Source organism: Chlamydotis macqueenii, chromosome 22 (genome assembly GCF_036417535.1).
Source record: "Chlamydotis macqueenii isolate bChlMac1 chromosome 22, bChlMac1.mat, whole genome shotgun sequence".
Classification (NCBI taxonomy): Eukaryota; Metazoa; Chordata; class Aves; order Otidiformes; family Otididae; genus Chlamydotis; species Chlamydotis macqueenii.
Window position 1 is genome coordinate 3,713,551 of NC_141577.1, and position 21,790 is coordinate 3,735,340.

The 21,790-nt window shown below is 43.8% G+C and overlaps 1 protein-coding gene across 1 annotated transcript; it reads right to left on the minus strand.

Annotated features, from left to right (window-relative positions):
• Positions 1-143: 143 nt before the first annotated feature.
• Positions 144-21,708, minus strand: MTF1 (metal regulatory transcription factor 1). The gene is made up of 11 exons (XM_086764910.1): positions 21,648-21,708; positions 20,791-21,255; positions 13,926-14,164; positions 13,410-13,541; positions 12,816-12,889; positions 12,148-12,281; positions 10,698-10,775; positions 9,550-9,652; positions 8,409-8,965; positions 7,452-7,518; positions 144-6,402 (listed from the first exon to the last, which is right to left on the minus strand). Exons 2-11 carry the CDS (start codon positions 21,202-21,204, stop codon positions 6,014-6,016), a joined length of 2,187 nt encoding a protein of 728 aa, XP_086621036.1. The 5' UTR covers positions 21,205-21,255; positions 21,648-21,708; the 3' UTR covers positions 144-6,013.
• Positions 21,709-21,790: the final 82 nt, after the last annotated feature.

Genomic DNA, 21,790 nt, shown 5'->3' on the forward strand with positions numbered 1-21,790 from the left:
GGAGCCCGCTAAGGCGAATGCCGTTGTCTGTCAGGATTTGGAAATGCCTTCACGTCCGGATCTCTCCTAAGGGGGCAGGGGAAGGACCTCACCCTCATCTCCCAAATAATTTGTAAATACTCTGAGGAAAGACTATTATAACACAATGTTTAAATAAGCATTTAATTAGGATTCCATTAGTATTAATATTGCTTTCAATTCAAAAAAAGTTAATTTCCACTTCTTTGCAGATATTTCAAAGTACAATATTAACTTCATACAAAATGAGCAATTAAGCAAACACCATTATTTCACATTTTACATTCTTCAAAAAATACAAATTCATATTTACTCTTTTTTTTTTTGGGTTTCGGAGATGCTCTTCCTTTGGAAGTACTGTACCTGTAACTAACAAATTCACATTGCTCAATGTAAGCACATTTGTTCCCGTGTTTCATAGTTAAATAAATTCCTTTTATACCACACACACATTCTTGAAAAAAAAAAATAAAAATAAACTGGGGTTCTTTTATTTTGCCATCTCCAAGACCACTGCCCGGCTCCCCACGCGTGTCAAACGGAACAAAAGCAGTAAGCGGACACAACCTACGGTTCTCCTAGGCTTCCCGCTTTGACGACGACGCAGCTGTCGATGCCGAAGACGACTTGGGTAACTAACCAGGCTGGAGGTCTGCGCATCCCTGCCTGCCGCGCTGATGCTGGTCTGTGTGAAATAGAACTGCGACTACAACTCTCTCTCCAAGCAAGGGTCAGACGGGTAGCTCCGGTTCAGTAAGCAAGTGGAAGGACACAAAGCTACACAGCGAGAAATACCACCTACTGAAACTATGGTACTGCAAAAACATACCCTTGATTTTGCTGAAAAGATCATATGAAAAAAATTCCTTGTAAGAAAAAGTAGAAACTGCATTTATTTGAGAAAGTGTACACTGCATAATGAACCAAATTTTGGCCAGCTTGCACACCACTGAAAGCATGGTGTGGGATTTTTAAACTAGTTCCAAGAACACACACACTTAGACTACGTACACTACTACATAAATATCCAGTTTAATTTGCATTTCTCAGTGCAGACACAGAATCCAACTTCTAGAACATAGGATATATATCAAGACAAGACACAAAAAGTCAAAAGTTCAGCCCTGTCCGTGAGTATCAACTACACGTAACATTTATAAAAACTTGACATTGTTTCCAAAATATGTTACGGAAAAAATAGTGTACCAATTAAAAACTATGCAATCAGAAATTTGTAGGGTTTATTAAAGACATGCTTTTTTTTTTTTTTTTTTTGCCTTACAATCCAAATTGGCTCTAACAGCTCTGCCCAGCTAGCTCAGATCAATAACGCCAAGGACTTTTCACCCACGGCTCTCAAAGCATTTTGCAAAGGCGTTTCACTGTCCTCCTTTCACAGGGAGGAAACGGAGGCAGGGAGAGGTGCGGTGACCTGCACGGCCAGCCAGCGGCAGACCAAAGAACGGGACACCAAGATCCCACCCGCTCGACATCACGGACCTGGCTGCCTCTCCTTTCAGTTGCCAGCCGTGCTCCTCTCCAAAACCAGGAGCAGCTTTTCCTCTCCGATCAGCTCCAAGGTCATTTACACCTTAACTACTCTCCCCCAGCAGTTCCACAACCAACAGGCCAGTCGTTAGTTCGTTCTCCCAGCCTTATTTATAATTGGCACAGGAAGAGTACTGTAAACAGTTCAACAACGTTGCTGCGGTTGCAAAAACAATATCTTGGGATGACTGCAGAAGCGCCATCCTCCACGGAGTAAGGCAGATAACATGACATCAAAAACGATCTCGCAAAGACAAATTTTAAAGGTGCGACATGCCCATTTCGGAACGGCTTGTCACCTCTGCTCGTCCTCGTGTGGCAGAGCAGAGCCAGGAGATTCCCCAAGGAACACAGCCGCGTCCAACAGAAGTGACAAGCAGCCCACCAGAAAGCATGAGAGAAAAGGCCTGCCGAAGCACAGTGCTCTCAGTGGAATATTTGCATAGATTGGACATTTGCTAACGATGCATAATTTCTCTTGGGTACAGAGAGGGAAGGGCGGGATGTCACTGAGCTAGTTACTACATCTACTCGGTTAGACGCGACACAGACAGACTGACCACGCGGGACAACGATCTTTAGCTACAAGTATTGCACCAAGTTAAGTGCTCATCTTTGCACACCCCTGTTAACTTTTACTCAGAGCAAAAATAAACTTTGTGAAAGTATATACAAAAGAAATTGCAGCAATTGGGTTAAAGATAAAATAACCTAAAGTGCATTTTAGATACCAGTATGAGGTTCTGCGAACTAGTCTTTCTGGACACAGTCAGCATTTCAAGTGCCCAATTCGTACTTTGTTCTCTACAATTCAGTACCAGCATTTAGACAGTGTTCGCTTTCCATCACTCTTCCATCTACAAGCATGAAAAGCAACTTCCGCAGCCTTCAACTGCAACGCCAAGTCTGCTTGCTTGGGTCACCGCTTGGCGACGAGAGCTACCCATGTTGGTAATTAGACCCATTCTACGTGTTTAAGCTTCTGCGCCCATCTAGAAACGGTGAGTCACCAAGTAAATCCCCACAAGCCACAGAACAGCAAAATCTTTAACACACAATGACCCAGAGCAGTGCGGTTTTGTTTTCTGATTGAGAATTAAAGGGGTTCGTGAAATGCAGATTTCTGTTCTCAGAGGCTCCAGCGTATTAACAGGACATGCCCCTTTCTGAGAATCCAACATCTTACCAGATCTGCAACGGTGGAAACTCTCCCCTTGATTAAAAATGTTATTATGAATATGCTAAATGCTGGGGCAAGGGGACAGAAAATTATCTGGCACTGAGAAATCTCAGGGCTTTGCTGCGACTGCTCTCTCTCGCCAGCTGCTCAGGGATCTCCTCCTGACCGAGCGCGTTAATGACGCTGGCAGTACAACATTTGATCGCAAAACACCGGGGATGATGCAAACGTCTACTCTGAAACACATCAGACACATGCAGCATGGGACGTTCTGGACAGCAGACCAGCGATGAAACAAGAAAAGCACACATCTGTACAACGCGGTCGGGCGGGACGCACAGCGGCTGTGCACTCGCAGAATCACGCTGCTCTTGCCTCTTTCCAAGCTCTAATGAGTTTCACCTAAATCGCAGCCTGCCTGATGCACATATGAGGGGGTAACGGCAAACCAAACACACCTCAAAGCCAGCATAAACTTCAAACACATTGCTTTTCTTAGAACACACCAACAGAAAACAGTAGCTGCGAAGAAAAAACAGCAGAGAGGTTAATACCGTACTTCCAAAGTAGCTTCTGATTTCAAAGCCTTTGGTAATTTTTTCCTACTCATTTCTGTCACAAAGGAGTTTCTGAAGATGCTATCTGGTCCAACCAGAAGCAAGTTTTAGATTGACTAAGTCACAAGTAGCAGAAGTAGCATGGAAAAATGCTTCCCTGAAGGATGGAAAGGCTCAGAAGAGGTTGCCAAGTCCCCTAGATGTCACATCTCAAGCCACACCTGGTATCCCTGTCCCCATCAGAGAAAACCCCACAACTCCAGGGGAATCCACGTGCTCCTGCGCTAGCAGACTCGCTCATGCGCACACACGCATGCATCCACTCACCCTCAAACACCAGCACTGCACACCACGGGAAAGGCGCGAGGCCCCTCGCAGCGGCCTGTGCCCCAGGAGGACCCCCACGCAGCTCCAGGTGCCGCTCGCGCTCCTCCGTGGGGCTCTGCGCAAGAGAGCCGGCAGGAGACTCATCCCTGTGAGGACAGTCCCAGCCACACAAGCTTGAGACTACTTCTCTTAAGTTCAAAGCAGTTCTTGCTGCCACGCAACCAAACTGCATCACAAAATGAAGCTGTAGGAGAAAAACAAAGGAGGCCACCATCTCACCGCCCTTCAGGGTTACAAGAACAAAACATAAAACGCTTTGTTAATCCGCGTTTCGTGGATGCAAACCTTATTGCTGCAGGACCCACATCCCTGAACCGATAAGCACTGCACGGCACCGCAACACGCGCAACACACACGGAGAGAAAACGCAATTCGCATGTTTCCAGTTCAGCTGGTGCCCCCAAGCTCACCGCTGCAACTGCCAAAATGGAGCACGCTGCCCTAGTAGAGTGACACGACGCTTCCCAGGCACAAAGCGTTCTTTGCACAGCCTCTCCTCCCTCACGCTCACCCTAACAGGACGCAGTTTTACCCTCCTGCACTTCACGACGGGAAGCAAGTTGTCTTAGAGGTGCAAAGCCAGTTCCCTTCAGCCCGTTTCCATCTGTGCCGTGGCGGCGCGTTCGCAAGGGACCAGCACGTGGGATTGCTCACGCCACCGTCTCAGCTAAGGCCGTGACAGCGGCGTCGGTAAGGCTACACAGAGCACGTCACAGGAGGGTTCAAACCTGCTGATCAGCTGGGGAGGGCTGACTGCCCGCACAGGATTCTCACCCCAGCAGGTACAGAGAGCAGCTTGGATCAAACACAAAGAGAGAAAGATCTCTATCCACTAGGAGTTTGGATTCCTAAGATTTAGTGCGCAGAGACGCTCCACATTAATTGGCTTACAGTCGTTATCTTTGTATCTCGCTAATGACAACACTGTAAACTGAATAAAGACTATTTAATATTCTTTCCTTTAACAAAAAAAAAAAAAAAAGACTGACAGCCAAAGCCAGAAAGATGGATAAAACACTATAAAATTACATCTTTTAAAATAATGCAGCATAAATAAACCATTTAGAATGAGACTGCATTTATTGCAACATTACAGGCTTTTTGGTGGAAGGGGGGGTTGTGTTTTATTTACCCTGAGTAGGTTAGAATATAGACTTTCAGTTTGATATGAAAAACTACTATATCGTGTTACATCTTTTAGTCAAGAAATAGCCCCGTGCACAAAAAGCTGGAATTGCAGTAGGTTGGAGGCAGATTCAGGCAGAAATTATATAGCTTAGCAGAAAAAAAAAAAAAAAAGGAAGCATTTATGGACAGCTGAAGGACAGACTCACTGAAACCAAACTGAATTTATGTTGAATCATTCGGAAAGTTTCCCTAGAGTTGTTCTTGACAAAAGATGAGAGTAACCAGCAAAGGCACCGTGCTCCTGATTCAACAGTCGCGGGGGTTAAGAGGATGACTTGTTTCTGAACAGAGCCAAACAAATCAAAAGAGCAGCAGGCACCAATCTGACCACATGTGGGACTCACTGCACCCTTCAAAGAGAGGCAAAGAAAAGACTCCCGAGCCCCAGTAAGCAGGGGCTCCAATTGTTTCCATGTTGTGAAACAGTGTCTGCCACCACACTTTTAAGTCCTAACGAATTAAATGAACAGATCTATCAGGAGCACAAGGGACTTGTGCTCTACTGAAATAAACTCCCCAAAAGTTTCTGTAGGCTTTAGTAACAGCGTTAGTACAAAGCAAACCCAGGCATCAGCTCCCAACTCAGTGATGTGACAATTGCATTCCAACAAAATTGCAGATAAATCATCTTCTACAGTAACGCCATTTTCTACCACAGCAAATTCCTTTCCTGGGCTCCCCTTATAGTGCATGGTTAGTATCAGACGTAAGAGACAGAAGAGAATTACAGACCCAAGGAGTTGTAACAAAGACCCACTCGCTGCCAGTACCTTAATCCCAAACATAAGTGATGTGCAACTGGAGACAAACTGACCCCCCTTTTTCTTTTTAAAAATCTTTTTGCACACGAGTAACCTTAACTTCTGTGTTCACATATGACAAGCAAAAGTGACAGACAGTGCAGCCAAAACAGTTCATATATAACTTAGCTTTTTCTTTTTTTTTTTTTTCCTTTTCTCTTTTTAGATAGATTCTCAAAGATGGATGTACCTGGGATGTGACTAAGATGACATCTGTGAAGCAGAAATAAGCCACAAAACTTCCAAAGAGGAAGGAAAAAGAATCGATCCTTCAATTTCTGCTTCTAAGGAGAAGGGTTTTACCCTCCAGGTGCAAAGAAAAATCTGGAACATCTTCACTTAGAGAAGTTGCTATTCAAACCAATTTCTTCCTCCCCCTGCAGTAGTGCTTCGATTGGAATTATGTTAGATGGGGTTTCAGGGCTTTGGAGGGACAGGAAGTCCGATACATCCATGGCACTTAACGTTTCAGTCTGTGAGTCTGAAGGGTTAACTATCTGACTGCTCTGCCCACATGAAGGAGAAGAGGAAGAGGAAGGAAAGGTCTGAGGCTGCAGCTGGGGAGCTGGCTGCTCCGAAGCTTTTGAATCAGGTGAGGAACATTCCTTCTTAACGGTGGCTTTGTCCTTGGCAGAGTCTCGGCAGGCACACTGACACTGGCAGGCCTCCTCCTGCTTTATAATAATGACAGGGACACTGAGACCAATCTGCTGAACAGGGTTTCCTGAAGGTGAAACAGAGACAAAACACAACGGAACTACATCATTCCACAGCAGGGAGAGACAAATCTTTCTTAAATTCGATTGTATGCAGCCGAGATTACTTGTTACTTTGTTCAAGCACCAGGAATACACCTAGCAGATGATAAAAACCAAAAAAGTGGCAGCTACTCTCTGTTGATGAGCAACCTGTTCAGGTTGAACCTAGGCATTAAAAGTCTGATCTAAGTTTTTTACACAGCACAGTATGTCTCTTCTCTGACAATCACTGTAACTTTTATGGCATCAAATCCAAGACAGACCAGCATTCAAACGCCCCAGGCCCTACGCACCAATCTTTCAAGACGATGATACAGCATTACACCAGCAATTCTACTCCTGGACACCACCACAGATATTTTCCTGCTCATTTTCTCTAGTCTGCTTTCCTCTCCCATCTTACTTCTCACGCTTCCTCCTCCTCACTCTTCCTATGCTGCTCTACTTGCCTGGCTTCCTTTATTTTTTTTTTTTATTTTAGTTTTAAACTTACCTCCTCTCTCTTGACTCCGATTTATGAATCTTTGTAATATAACACCACCATGTAAGAAGCATGTTACAGAACGGAACTTCTAGAGTTGTGCATCATTTTGATGAATCTCACAGACAGTGTTTACCAAAAACAATTGCTAAAGAACGGATTAAGTTTACTGGTTTACTACCTGTTTCACGTCTTCATTTAAAAGAGCAAAAAACCAAATTGTGTCCTTGCATTTCTGTCTTTCATTCTTCTATATAAGTTCTATTAAAATAGTATTTTTATGAATACTGGATCTAATTTGTGAACCTGATTATCTTACAAGTTGTTAGAGAAACTACTACAGGACAGATCTCAGCACAAACCCATGAGCCGACAGCAGACTGCACTTAAAACCTGAGCAAAGATAAAAAAATGAAAGGATTTTCTTAAACATTTCTGCAAGCAATAAAACCATCACAGATCCTGGTTAAGCTAGCAGTGCTACAAACACACACAGAAAGAGAGAAAAGCAAGTTCAGTGCCAAGCACGCTTACCTGTGTTGCCAGCTACTGGTAATGCAGTGGTAAAAAAAACCTTTTCTACTACTTTTGGAACTTGTGGCTTTAAAGGAAAACAAAACAAAACAAAAAAGTGTGAGTTGATTAAAATAAAATTTTTGTCATTCAAATTCTAAACAGCTGCAATCAAAAGAAACAGCTATACACACAATCCAAAGAGAAGATGCAGCAAAACTAATTCAAAAATGTACCACGCAGCTTGGTTCTGGGCTGTGTTCCGGCCATCCCAAAACTCAGAGTAATATTTCAGTAGTCCTAAAGATGGCAGTAATCACCCTCTGCACTACACGCTTGTTAACACAGCTTGTGGGCTTTGACAGCTGAATTCTTAAAAAACCGCCGTGCTTGCTCGTGCTGCTTGTACCTGCTGCCATTCACTCTTCACCATTTGCAACCGAGAAAGCCTGAGGGTGGCAAGTGTTCTTAAAGACAAAACACGTGAAGTCTCGGCGATCCAGATTTACTGCAGAACCAGAAACATTCTATTTTCCCAAAAAACTTTTCATTATCTTTACCAGGCTAAATTAGGAAGAGATAGACAAAGTGTCTAAACACAAACTTTACTGAGTCTTTTGTGCTTCTACTTGTCAAAAGTAACAGACTAAACCTGCATATAATCTCAGGCCATGGGGTGCACTGTCCTGGATAAACCAAGCTGATACCTGCTGTGAGAAGTCTGTCACCGGGAAAAAAAGTGAAACCAAGACTTTTCTGCACCCTGGATTTCTCTATTTTCTATTTGCTTTACTATCTATTTTAGGGACTGCATTGGCAACACGTTTATACATATTAACATGATAAGCGTTATACAATACCCCATTCTGGTTTGTATCTTACAATTACGGGTTTGATCCCCTTCCTCTTCAAAACCAAAGACTCGAGGAGGAAGAGAGACGGTTCAAGCTGTTTCAAAGCCGTGCTGGATATACTAACCATTTGTTCTTGGCTTTGCGGAGAACCAGTGGCACCATTTAAGATCCATTGCAAGTTTTGCTCTCCCATGACAATGCTGGACTGCAGAATAGCGGTGCTCTGAGAAGGGGTAATTGTTATGGTTGGATTACTGGTCAGAACAGAGTTCGCACCAACAGGCACAGTCTGAACGACAGCTGGCAGGGGCTCAGTGGCACTCGATGCTGTTGGGGCAGATGTCCCGGCAACCACTGAAAGTCCTTGTACAATGGGCTGTGGCGGTGTCTGAGTGTGCTGCAGGAAGTCTTGGTGACTGGCTGCAAACTGTGTGCTGTGAGGAACAGGCACTTCTGGGGATTGTAAAACAGTTGCAGGATTTCCAAATGCAGCTTGCTGTGAGCTGGTTCCTATGGAGGAGGGAGCAGCAGTTGCTGCTGAGGCTTGTAGTGCTGAATGCGAAGGCTCAGAGATGCCAAGCTGCAGTACGAGCGGAAGAGACAACGATGCCGAGTCTCCTGCAGAAGGCGGTACAGCAGTGACTGAGTCTGCATCGCCGTTAAAACCTTCAATCAAGGCAGCTACCAAAAGAAACAAAGAAAAAAAAAATGTAAATACCTCAGTACTTGTAAGATCTGAACAACTTTTCCAACGAACTTACCAGCTAGCTGATGGGTTAAGTAAAGCACTGCCACTTCCACATCTTTGGACTAGCGCTCAAAAACACGTAACACTGGACAGTGAAATCTCAAAGTAGGTCCAAACTGAGGAAGCTGGTAGCACTGAATACTACACACAAGTTGATCAGCCTCATTAGCTCCCTGTAAGAAGCCTTTTTATCAGCAGGTTTGTGCAGCTACATCAAGAGAGGAAGCTTGAAAACAATGCTTATGTGGAAAGTCAAGAGCAACAAAGTCAGCATTGTACAACAACACGCTGTAAATACTTGGTCAGTTCCCCTGTCGCTGGCCGAGTGTTACGCCCTCCGTGAATACAACGCACTTCAACACAGAATAATTTCAACACTGAAGTTAAAGTTCTGTTTGCTACGTAAGGGTTATGTGGGGCAGTAATCTTCAGTCTGAAATGCTGAATTAAGTACATGCATGCAGAGGGGGAAAAGCGTCAAAAAGCTCTCTCAAAATAGCGCACGCGCAATTTGTACCTGTCTGCTGAGAGTCGTCCTGATTTGCGGTGTGGTCTGGGCTCTGAAACATAGACTCAAAGATGCTTGCTGGTGAGATTGTGCTAAGGTCTTGTCCATGTGTCTGGGAAACAGAAAACAAAGAGGAAGACATCAGATAATGTTATATCTCAGGTTTCCGTAAGCTTTGCACAAATCCCAGTCAAGCAGCATGTGAATGTCAGAAATACCTCTCCAATTAACCAGCCACCCTCAGGAAAGGCAATGTCTTTCACTTACATACTGCAAAGTGACACTTAGTTTTTATTACCCACAATCAAATTCACTAACAGAATGAGTAAATCCTTACAAAAATAAATAAGTCCTTCAAAAGTAAAATTTATTCTTCTGCACCCACACTTTGTTTAACTCTTATTTCTTGTAATACTCTGCTAGAAACAGAAACAGCTATTAACTTGTTCTTGGCTGTTTGTGAAACGTTTTCCAGAGCAGAAACAAAATAGCTCCACTTAGATTATATCCTGGACTACACACTACTGTCACCCACGCTGCTCTAGAAACAGAATATTTTAAAAAGCTGCACGCTGCTTCCACATGGAAGCACAGAAGAATGACACAGCCTCATCACTATGTAATTTTCCTCTATGTAAAATTTAAGCTCAGCCAGCACTTATCAATAAGCAAGGACATTATTGCGGTAAAATCACATGCAGAGCCTTTACAAACAGGTTGAACTAAGCACTGCATGTTTTTGAGGAAGATCCCTTTCACTCAGTTACTCTGCTTTTAGTCAGAAATATTTATTTTTTGTTCCAGCATTCCAAAAAGGACAGCAATCCAATGTCATGTTTGTTCAACAGGCTGTGTAAGAAACATGTTTTTTGTCAAGAGAGCCCCTCCTGCTAGCTGCCAGAAGACACACGAAAAAGCAGTACTGAGTACACCTAAACCAATTCTATCCCGAGTCACTTATCCTGTGACAGACTGCATCTCCTCCACCAGCAAAACGAAAGCCTAAAGTAGAGCACGCGGGAGGCCTGAACAAGCAAAACAGAAGCCATCAGCCACGCACATCTAATCTGCTGTGTTCTAGTTGACAGGACAAGCACATCGCCAGAAAAAAGCAAAACTCAGATTACAGGTGAGGCAGTTCCAGGACAGTAACTCACCGGATTAGAGTTCTCCCGCAATTCCGAGTCTGTCGATATGAGGCTTAAGTCACTCAGGCACAGTGAGTGGCTTGTGTCCTGTAAAGAAGAAAAAGAAACTCAGTTATACATTTGTGCTGGTTTTGGCTGAGGCAGAGTTAATTCTCTTCCTAGTAGTTAGGATGGGGCTATGGTTGGGATTTGTTCTGGTGACACAGGGATGTTTTAGTCACCGCTGAGCAGGGCTTACACACAGCCCAGGCCTTTTCTGCCTCTCACCCCACCCACGAGTGGGCCGGGGGTTCCCAAGCAGCTGGGAGGGGACACAGCTGGGACAGCCGACCCCAGGGATATTCCACCCCGTACGACCTCAGGCTCGGCCTATAAACTGGGGGAAGGAGGAGGAAGGGGTGGGGGACACGTTCAGAGTGATGGCGTTTGTCTTCCCAAGTCACCGTTACGCATGATGGAGCCCTGCTTTCCTGGAGATGGCTGAACACCTGCCTGCCGATGGGAAGTAGTGAATCAATTCCTTCAACAGGTTTTGCTTTACCTATTACACAGTCTGTATCTCAGCCCCTGAGTTCTCTCATTTTTACTCTTCCAATTCTTTCCCTCATCCCACCAGGGAGGAGTGAGCGTGGTGCTTAGTTGCTAGCTGGGATTAAACCACGACAATAATTTTTAAACAGTGTCAGAAATGTTTAAAATTACTTTTTAGAGTCCATACAGTTCTGTCTACATGGAATTTTTTTACCTATATGTGATCCAAATCTCAATTCTAAAAATGAAAGGAGTAATATTACTAGGCAAAGGATATTTAGTAGCTATCGGGGATTCTTTACATCTCTGTCACATTACTTCCAAAAAATTAAATAACCTAGAATTTTAAACTCCTACAGGAACAAATCAGCCTATAGAAATTAAAAATTTAAACCTTAACAGTTAGCATTTAATTTTACTTCAGACATTTATTACACAGCATTGATTAAAATGTAAGAATCTATAAGGAAAGTATGACAATATATATAATTGCCTACAAACTTGTGCCAGTATGCGGCACACTCATCAAAGCATTAGCCCAAGCGTTAATTTTAATGTGCTTAAAATGAATAGACAAATTTAGATGAGCTTTTCTAAATAAAACTTAGTAACCAAATACCACGCTAGAAGTTTCAGAAATACTGATCCCACTGTTTATTATCAGCACACCGCAAACACAGCATATAAGAATAAAGCCTACACCACCACTCTGAATGCCAGCAATTTCAGAATGGACATTGAATTCAGTTCAAAAAAAGGCATCTGCGGGTTTCTTCACGGGAGACTGGGCACAAGTAGTTACAATTCCCTTTGAAAATCCCAGCCTTAGATGTTACACCTTCAGAACAAGCTACAGACCAAATAAGGTCTTCCTCAAAGTATGTTTATCTCCATCTAACACAGAAGCATCAGGAAGAAGGCTACTCACCTCAGATACATTGTTATTGGGAAGTGCATTATAAGAATGTCCTTTCTCATGACCTTTCATGTGACTCTTGAGACTATACTGGGTACTAAAAGTCTTCTCACAGCCATTACTGGGACAGAAGAAGGGTTTCTCCCCTATAGACAGCGCAAAACACATTAACAAACTTAAAAACATCATAGCAGACATGTACTTTTAAAGCACCTAGGAGAGCAATAATATTTTATACACACAAGATCCTGAACGCATGGTGTTAAACATTCTCAGGAGCCTGGCAGATAAAAGCTTCCATTTTACCACGTGAACTGACACAAGAACACAACATTTGATTTTTATGCATCATTGCTGATACATTTGTGAAACATGCTCGTGAAATTCAAGACCCATCAAGCACAAATGGAAGTGCACAAATGAATCTGGGGGTCTGCCCCGACCCAGGTGCCGGAGTTTGCACTTGGCCTCGTCGAACTTCACGAGGTTCGCATGGGCGCGCTCCTCCAGCCTGTCAAGGTCCCTCTGGACGGCATCCCTTCCCTCAAATATATCGACGGCACCACCCAGTTCGGTGTCACCCACATATTATAGGCTAGTATAAACAGATACTAGGATTATGAGAGTTAGTATAAACTGAATAAGCTCAATTAAAGAAATAACAGACCCTTGAGACTTACCAGTATGTGTCCTAACGTGTGTTTTAAGGTGGTGGCTTGCAGCAAAAGCCTTTCCACAGCCGTCATGCTCGCACCTGAACGAAGCATCACAGAAGAGTTAGCATCAGGCTTCTTCAATGCATTAGCTCACAACCTCAGATCACGATTTGCAATAGCGCCAGGACTCTGAAAAGCAGGCCTAATGCTAATCCGTGTTAGTAACCAGGTATCGCCCAACAGCTGCTATGCGTGCTACTCGGACTATCGCAGGGCTCTGAACTTTCCAATTCAAGCATGAAGTCAGCATTTGGAGAGGGGGTGCTCCTTCACTGCATGACAGCAGAAAAGCAGCAATATGTTTCAAAAACATCCTCATTGTAGCACTTATTTATGTTTTAAGAAGTAGCTTGACTATTCTTGTCTTTCAAGACAGTCATTTCACCCACGTTTTCAGGCAACTGAGGGAGCTCTAGAACAAACATGCTCCAATGCTGCTACCTTCACTTTTTTCTCAGGAGAACAGCTTTTCATTCAGGATAGCAATAGCTGCCTTTTGGCACAGGTGGCCCATTACAGATGTCCCACAGAAGTAAAAATTGCCATCCAGCAACTCACCGAAATGGCTTTTCTCCTGTGTGTGTTCGAATGTGCTTCCTCAGGTCACTGTGCGTTGTGAAGTATTTACTGCAGCCTTCTGATTCACAGTTGAATGTTTTCCCTGTGTGAAGCCTCTGATGTGCTTTCAACCTAAAAAGCACGCAAAAAAAAAAAATCCCTCTTATGATGACTTCTAAGAGGAGACGGCCCGTACCTGAGCCAAGCAAGCCATTCTTTCAGAAGTGCAGGACGAGATCAAAGGCTTAACATATTCTGAACTGAAGGTAGTTGGTATAGCTTCTGAAGTCCCTGAAGCAAATCTGAGAATTCCTTCAATACTATTATAATATAAATACAAATAGTTTCTGTTCTCCTACTCTTGGTACAGCACTTCCACATTTCAGAGGGGGGTTATACTCACCTCTGTACTGGGAAGAAGCACAACAACTGTTTTGAGCCACAAAGAAAAAGTACACCCAACTTGCAGAACAGCAACAGCCACAATTTCGAGAGAAATAGGCAAAGAGCTCCTACCTGTACAGTGTATTGAATGCCTTTTCACAGCCCTGCACATCACACTCAAACGGCTTTTCCTTCGTGTGCACTCGGACGTGGATTTTCAGGCTGTAGGAGGTAAGAAAGGCCTTGCCACAGCCTTCTTGGTTGCAGACAAAAGTGTATTCCCCACGATGCGTCTTTTGGTGAGTGCGCAGGTTTCCGGCAGTGCTATAGGTGCGCGGACAGCCCTCAAAGGTGCACTGGTATCTCTTAACCTAAGAGACAAAATGCTGCATGCTTAATAATTTTTAAGCATTTCTAGAGTGCAAACAGGTACAACTGCAGTTAAACATCAAAGACAATGGAATAGATTTTGACCCCAAAGGCAAAAAAAAAAAAAAAACAAACCAAAAACCAAACACGTTACTGTTGTTTAATTACCAGGTAACTTAATATTTCTGCTGTACTATGTGAGGAAGGAGTGGCACACATTGGAAAGCAGGCTGACCTTATAGAAGAACAGTAATCTAATAGAAGAGGAAAAAAAGAAAACATAATTCAAAACGTTTCTAGCCAAAATCTGAGGAAATAGTTGGAAAGGACACTGAGAGGCTATCAAACCTACCCGCTATTCCCGTACGTAGTGCCTGCATTCCACTCAGGTATCTAGCACAGCTATTTATTTGTGGAGGAGGAAGACAAGGGAAAATGTGCTTTCACAACCCGACCCTCAAAAGCACTGCCCTGTGTGCTGAATCCCCATCAATAACTTGAATGAGAACTACAGTTTTCAACATCTCCCGTGGTCTAACCATCAGTCCACTCATTCCTTCATCTGATCTCAAAAGCAGCCTTCCTTGTGCTTTGTTCTTCTGTGTTTACCGAAATAGTCAGCGCCTGATGTGTAACGAATCAAACAGGGTGCTTTACATCAAAAGGCAAGCGCTACATATTTCCCAGCCAGCTATGGAGATCACCAGGAAACAATTTCCCATTGAACTAGATTTGATGGCCTTCCCAGCTTCTGCAACAGGCAGGAAGAGACCACGTAGAAGCTTCCAGCGTGCAAGTCGTAACGTCTAACTAAATCTCATTCTTTCTCATAAAGTAGAAGGACTAAGCCGTCTGACATGCTTCAATAAATTTAGCTTCAACATTAATTATCAGACCCATTGCTTTCATTTGACTGTAGCAGCTGAGAAATCTGATCATCTAGACATGATTATAGAGCCCAAGAGAGGACTTGCTGGTTGACAGGTAAGAAGCAGAAGCGTGCCCAAAAGATGTCGATTTGGAAATGCTTAGAAAGGCAATGCAAACTCACAACAGAGCAGCACGAACTTGTCGACTTAGTATTGTAACAACTAGTCAGGAAGATACTACAGCAGGATATAAGTCAGCGATCTTCCTCTTTTTGAGGGCACAAAGCCTCACAGTACCTAGCAGTACTGCTTAAAAAAGGCTGCAGACTGCCTTTAAAAAAAAAAAAAAACCAAAACAAAAAACAAAAACCCCAGAATTGGGAGTTGATACCAGGAGAACTGATATATCGATGCATAACCACTGTGTAGCACTTACAGGTTTCTACCCATCTCACGAGCCAACAACTGTTCTTTTTTCTTTAGATACACGCAGCAGAACAGAACATTTGATAAATTATAGTTCTTTACTACCACGGCTTGGAAGCCGAGAACAGAGTAACACGGGATGCCTTGATCTATCGTCAGGTAAACATAAAATCATTTTATTTGAAGTCAAACTCCTCTCAGAATAACAGGAATTTAGTAGATGTGTTAAGTAGGAGCAACACCAAAACTATCATTCTCAGCATGCCTAATTAAGAACTGAATATTTTTTTAATCCTTCCATAAAATAACTAATTAGATTAATCCTTTGTGTAATACCACATAAATTAAAGCAACAATGGGCCCTCAGTAAAACCACTATGAGACCTGTCCGAAGATTCTCTCCCATTCGTGTCCTACAATGGCACAAGAACGAGGACGGGGGAGGCGATCTGGAACATTATTTACGCTAACAGCTGTTGGTATTGTCGGAAACTGTATCAGTGCTATAAGGTCCAAAGGAAGGTGCACGCTTTCAGGTTTTATTTCTCAAATAATCAAAGTAACAGCCCCTAACGATGTCAATTTGAGCCACGTGCGCTCAGCATTCCCTCTTAAGAGCATGCCTACTAGATCCTACAGCAAGTACCCGAGACCTGAGGCACCCAAAGGACATCTCATCGCATGCTTCCGCTCCCCTTTCTCTGCATACAGGTTCAAACAGTACCTACAGAACGAGAGCCTACGCCAAGGCACGCATTTCAGGGCTGTAACAACCAGGTTGCTCAGACCTGGGCTCTGCCTGCCCAGAAGATCACCCCTAGGATAGGGGCAGCCTGGGAAACAAGCTCCTCAGTAAGGGCAGGGGTTGCAGTTCACTAAACGCATCATCCCAACTTTGTAGGGGACAAAATTGCCAGTAGACTCCTCAAAAAAAAAAAAGCTTTATAAAATCTGAGTGTATAGGAGCTGAGTAATCTCAATCTGTAGTCTCTTGTTGATACCACAACAACAGCCTGGCATTTACCTTCACCTTCCTTTCATAAAGCTTTAGTATTCAGAGAATATTAAAACAATCCTTATTATATTAAATATTTATATTTAAAATGAAGAGATCCTTACATAGAACAGAACCATCGTAACTATAAAGCTAGAAAGACATAAGACTACTGCTGATTATTTTAGAGTTGCTTTCATTTTGGCTAGTACTGAATTTAGTTCCTGCCTCTCACATATAGAGGCTGTTAATAGCATATTGCTAAATGCAGATGAGTTTTCCAAGCTAATTATTATCAACACTTATCTTACAACTCAATTAATCCAGGGAGAAACTTTACTCTCAAATGTAGACTTGAATAGACAATTACATATCCAGGAACTAGTTCTCCATGCTTTTCCAATTTCACACGACAGCTGAGAAGCAACATTATCCCACAGAATTGTAACTACCAGGAAAAATATTAAATTATTGCAAAATACAGTGGGGAAGGAAAGGATAGCAGAAAGAAATGACAGAAGATAGTAAAAGAACAAGTGTAAAAAAGCATTTTGTCCCAGTAAGATTGAGAAATTACCCATACTAAGGGGCCTATTAAAAACGACAGTTCAGGAGCCTTACTGCCAAAACGAAAAAACTTCTCATTTTTCAAAATATCTGGCCCTGTGGAAGGGCAACTTCTCGGAATCCTCACTCCATTCCCATCTAGCGAGGGAGACTGTGGATTTGCTTATGGCTTTTTGTTTTGTTTTTATTAAAGGGACAAGAAAAGACCTGCTCTATTCTTCACTGTAACAGCTTTAAATAATCTAAAATAAGAGCTAGTTGAGAGATACGAATTCAATTTCTTCTGATACTTCTGATACTTATTTGGGATACACTGGTTTATCTTTATTCCTATAGACACCAGTTACCTAGGCTGCCCTAAGTACAGGACACACGATGAATTCGCACGAGAACACGTAGGAAAACGTCATGTTTGGACTTGTGACTTGACAGCACACCATGAAATTCACAATACGGAGCAAATTCCTGCTAAATCCTTCTCCTCCTGTGACTCAAGGTTTACTTGCTTACAAAGCATTTGACTCGCTACAGGTTTGCTAGTCAAGAAATAGGTGTGTGCTAAAGCAATGAGAGCGGTGCACTACAACAAAAGCAGCTGTTCGTGTCTGCACCTGAGTCTCCCTTGACTTTGTACAAGACAATAAAAAATATCAAAGATTAAAAACATCAAGTGTTTAAGCGGAACAAATTATCTAGATGACAGGACCAACAGTAACTTGAAGAAGAGGAGATTCTGGAGTCCTCACATTTTTATCTAGTCACTCAGCATTATCAGAAGTGCTGTACAGAGAAGGAAACAGGAATTTCACTGTAAAGCAGTTTGCCCTTAATTTACAGTTCAAATCAGATAAAAGTCCTCAGTAAAGATCCCAGCACTGCAACACGGTTACGACACAATTAAGAAGTTTGGTTGTGCTGAGTCAGCCAAAACACAAGGGCACAGACCGATAAAACACAGACACGAGGTCAGAAAGTACATTTTATTAGACGAGAAGCAGTACATTATCTGCGCCAGGGATCATCAGATTCAGTACAATTTCTGTATCAGTACTGAAGCAAATGCTCCCTGTTAGAGTTTTAAGGCAGCTGGAAAGCAACATTTTACACACTGCATTACAGGACACTCTCCCCATGATACACGAGCCATTTGACAGAGGCACGAACTACCTAAAAATCGAGTGATGAGCCTGTTAAGCTTTCTAGGTGTTTGCATTCACATCTAGAAAGTCAAAGAGAAGGCAAATATTAATTATAGATTAAGGATTTGGTTCCTAGCTGGCAATGCACATATTTTAAGGAAGATGGCAGTAACACTTCCAGCTTAACGGCCTCAACTCTGACAAAGGCCTTGCAGTGCTCCCTTTTTCCCTCAAAGGCCAAATCTTTATTTCACAAATTATTCGGAGAAGGATACTGCAGGCAGAAGCAAGGCTAGCACCGTGTTCTACGCAAAATAAAAACATTCTGTAAAGCAAAGCATTTCATTATCTTCTCACATTAGGAACATTAGCACATCAAATAAGCACTGATTATACACATAAAATTATGTAGATATTAACGACGGAAGACTTGCAGTTACAGCAGCAAGTGCTCAAGACCATCGCCACCTGCAAGCAACAACAAAAAGCAACACAGCAGCGACAGGAAAAACGACAGATGGCTAGGATAGCAAGCACACAGAAACAAGTTGCTTTGAAGATAAAGGTTGTGGCTGCATCACGTATGCTTTTCGCAAAGGACAGCGTGCTGTCTCACCCAGGAGATGCACCAGAGGGAAGGCAGGGAGTCTTAATTAAGCATTTACCTTGGAAGTAGGAACTAATTATCCCGTAATCAACAAGACTGGCAAAAGCCGAGCCCGGCACACTGTGCCAATATCTACTTAAACTGCTCAGTTTGCCTTTAACTCGTCTTGCGTTTACAAGGTTCCCCTTAAACTGCTAATTTTTCTGCATCATCATTGAACAAAAAGATCAATCAATTTGAAATATAAAACTATATTCACATTTATTCTTACAGACAGAATTATAGTGAGAGATACAATATAATAAAAGGAAGTTAAAGGTAATTAATTAATTAAGTGTAAAACCCTCTTTTGCTTCATAAATGTCTAAGACTGACCTGAAAATTTAAAACTTTGAAACAGTGTTAGAACTGCTACAGATGTTTTGGAAGTACCAAAGAACTGGACTGCTGACTTTTAAAGATGAGCCAAGTACTCTGGGGTTTTAGAGCTTTCTCCAGACAAGTTATCAAGTGTTTGAGACAGCAGGACAAAAGGGGCTTTCACACAGCATATGCTATAGGCTTCTTCCCACTGCGCTCAAATTGCAGTGCAACTCCCCTCCACCAAGAAAATTAATTCAAGAGATGGAAAATAAATTCAGATCAAGGATTTCATTAGGAAATTCCAGATCTTAAAAGCCCTTTTTTTTTTTTTAAAAAGGAGGGGTTAAGAAATAAAATCAGTTTAATTGCTTGTGCAGTCATCAACACCGGTTTAGCTAGCCCACACACTTCTCAGACACTGTAGATTGCGAGCTGATTACCCTACAAAAAGAAAAGAAAGCACTGGTATGACCAACATAAAAAAAAATTAAATATTTTAGCAGCTAAGAAGGTAGGATACAGCAGCTGCTAAGAGGAATAATAACTGAGCAAAAAGAGTTCCTTGCACTTAAATGGGCTGACTGAACAAACCTGGGCCCAGAAGTTTCAGAACCGCAGAGCTGCCCTCCTACAGCCCCATTTCCTCACTGCTGAGCAAGCGACAACGAAGGTTCCCTGCTGATCTAAATTATTCAGAGCATTCAAAGCCAGCTTCCTTGCTAAGCAAGGGCTCATTTCTGCAATTCTCTCTTACACTGAATATCAGTTACACCAGCAGCTGATACTACCAGCACCGACACCGGTACGGATTATCTCATTTAACTCAGAAAAAAGCAGCACAAAGGTGTCGCTGTGCTGGTCAGTAAACTTTGCATTGCTTTTGCGCCTGAAAAGCAAGAATCCCAAGTCAGTCTTTACAAGCCCTCACCATTCTGCATGCAGGTAAAATTAATTGGAGAAACAGAATTAAAAGTAATCGCCGTTTTAAATACACAAGCTGACCTAAGCTTTCAACAGATGGTAGTTTAAACCTTCTCTTATTTTCTTCTCACAGTTTCCCTGGGAGCAACACAATAAAGCTACACGTAATTTTAAGTTTGGCATCTTCAGTTTGATACTTTAGCTACTGCCAACAGCCTGGAATTTAACCTGTCACTTGGACACACTTTACTCAAGAACGTAGCTACCCACAGAATAAAAGAGTTTGTGTTCTTTTTAGTTCTCTCTGAAACTTGGGAAATAACTGCCCAGCCAAAAGGAAAATAAAAGATCACCAAAATCACATCCGCTACTAATATAAACGCATTTTCAGTACCTCCTGCTACCTAGTGTGCCGTATCATGTCAAAAAGTGCTTCCTACCTGCCTCACAAGAAGGCAGCAGGATATTAGAGTGAAAACTGAGCGAAAAGCAGCTTTGCTGCTGACCCGCTAAGTGACCGCGGGAAACAGCTCTGCCCAGCGGCACAAAGAGTTACCGTCACTAGAAGTAACGGCAGATTTAACGCAGCGCAGTTCACCCCCGCTACACAGTAACAAGGGAAACCTCTGTCTGCCTCCCGGCAAACAGCTGCAGAAAACCGGATTTCCAAAGCACTTAAGGTCACCAGGCAAAAAAGCACTCACAATAAGCATAAAATTCAGACTCATATCTAGCTACTTACTTCTTTAAGCTTGGTTTCTGGGCATTCAGACTGCAAAGTGAGCGTTGCTCCTTCGATATTTCTTGGCATAGGAGTTGAACCAGGATTTATTGTTAGATGAATCTGATCTGGGGAAATAATATGTTGCACGTAACCCTGGGACATTCCTTCATGATCTGCTATTAAATGAAATCCTTCTTCATGACCCTCTGCTAAAAAAGGCAAGTGATCACCACACTGTCCTTCATCCTCATCGTCTTCCAACACGCTGTGGTCTTGCTCTATTAGAACAGTTGTCCTGTCGTAGACGGTCCCAGACGATGAAGAAACCAGCCCGTTTTTATCAGCGAACCTCATCATATTGTCATCTTGGGTTAAGTCGTCTTCCTCCACTTCATAGTAGATAACGTTGCCTTCAGGGCTGTTCTCCCCCATGGCTCACCGCCTCTCAGAGCGACACCGTGGACTCGGACCGTAGCGGCTCATCTGCAACAGAAGGACGGGCGGCGGGGGGGGGGACGGGCGGCCGGGGGGGCGGGGGGACGGGTCAGGCGCCTCTGCCCCCCTCAGGCCGGGCCCCGCTCCGCCAGCAGGCACAGCGCCGCGCAGCCGGGCAGTTTCCCCGCGGCCCCGCCCGCCTGGCCAACCGGGCAGGCGGAGGCGCCGGGGCCAGGCCGAGCGCCGCGGCCCCCGCCCCCGCGGGCCGGGGAAGGCGTTCCCTCCCTCCGCGCTACGCCCGCCCGGCCGGGCCCCGAGCTGCCGCCCCGCCCCGCCCCACCGAGAGGTCGCTGCCAGGGCCTGCGCGGGACCGCGCCGCCCCCCAACCCGGGCACGGAGGCGCAGCCCCACCGCCCTCCAGCCGGCCCCGCCGCTCTCACCGAGCTCCCGGCAGCGGCGGCAGCTCCTTCCCCACCCCAGCGGCACCATGATTACCAGCGCACTCACTTCCGCTTCCGGCCGCGCACTGCCCGACGGGAGCGCCTCGCCCACCGCGGCGCCTGGCGGGAAGAGGCGGGCGCGG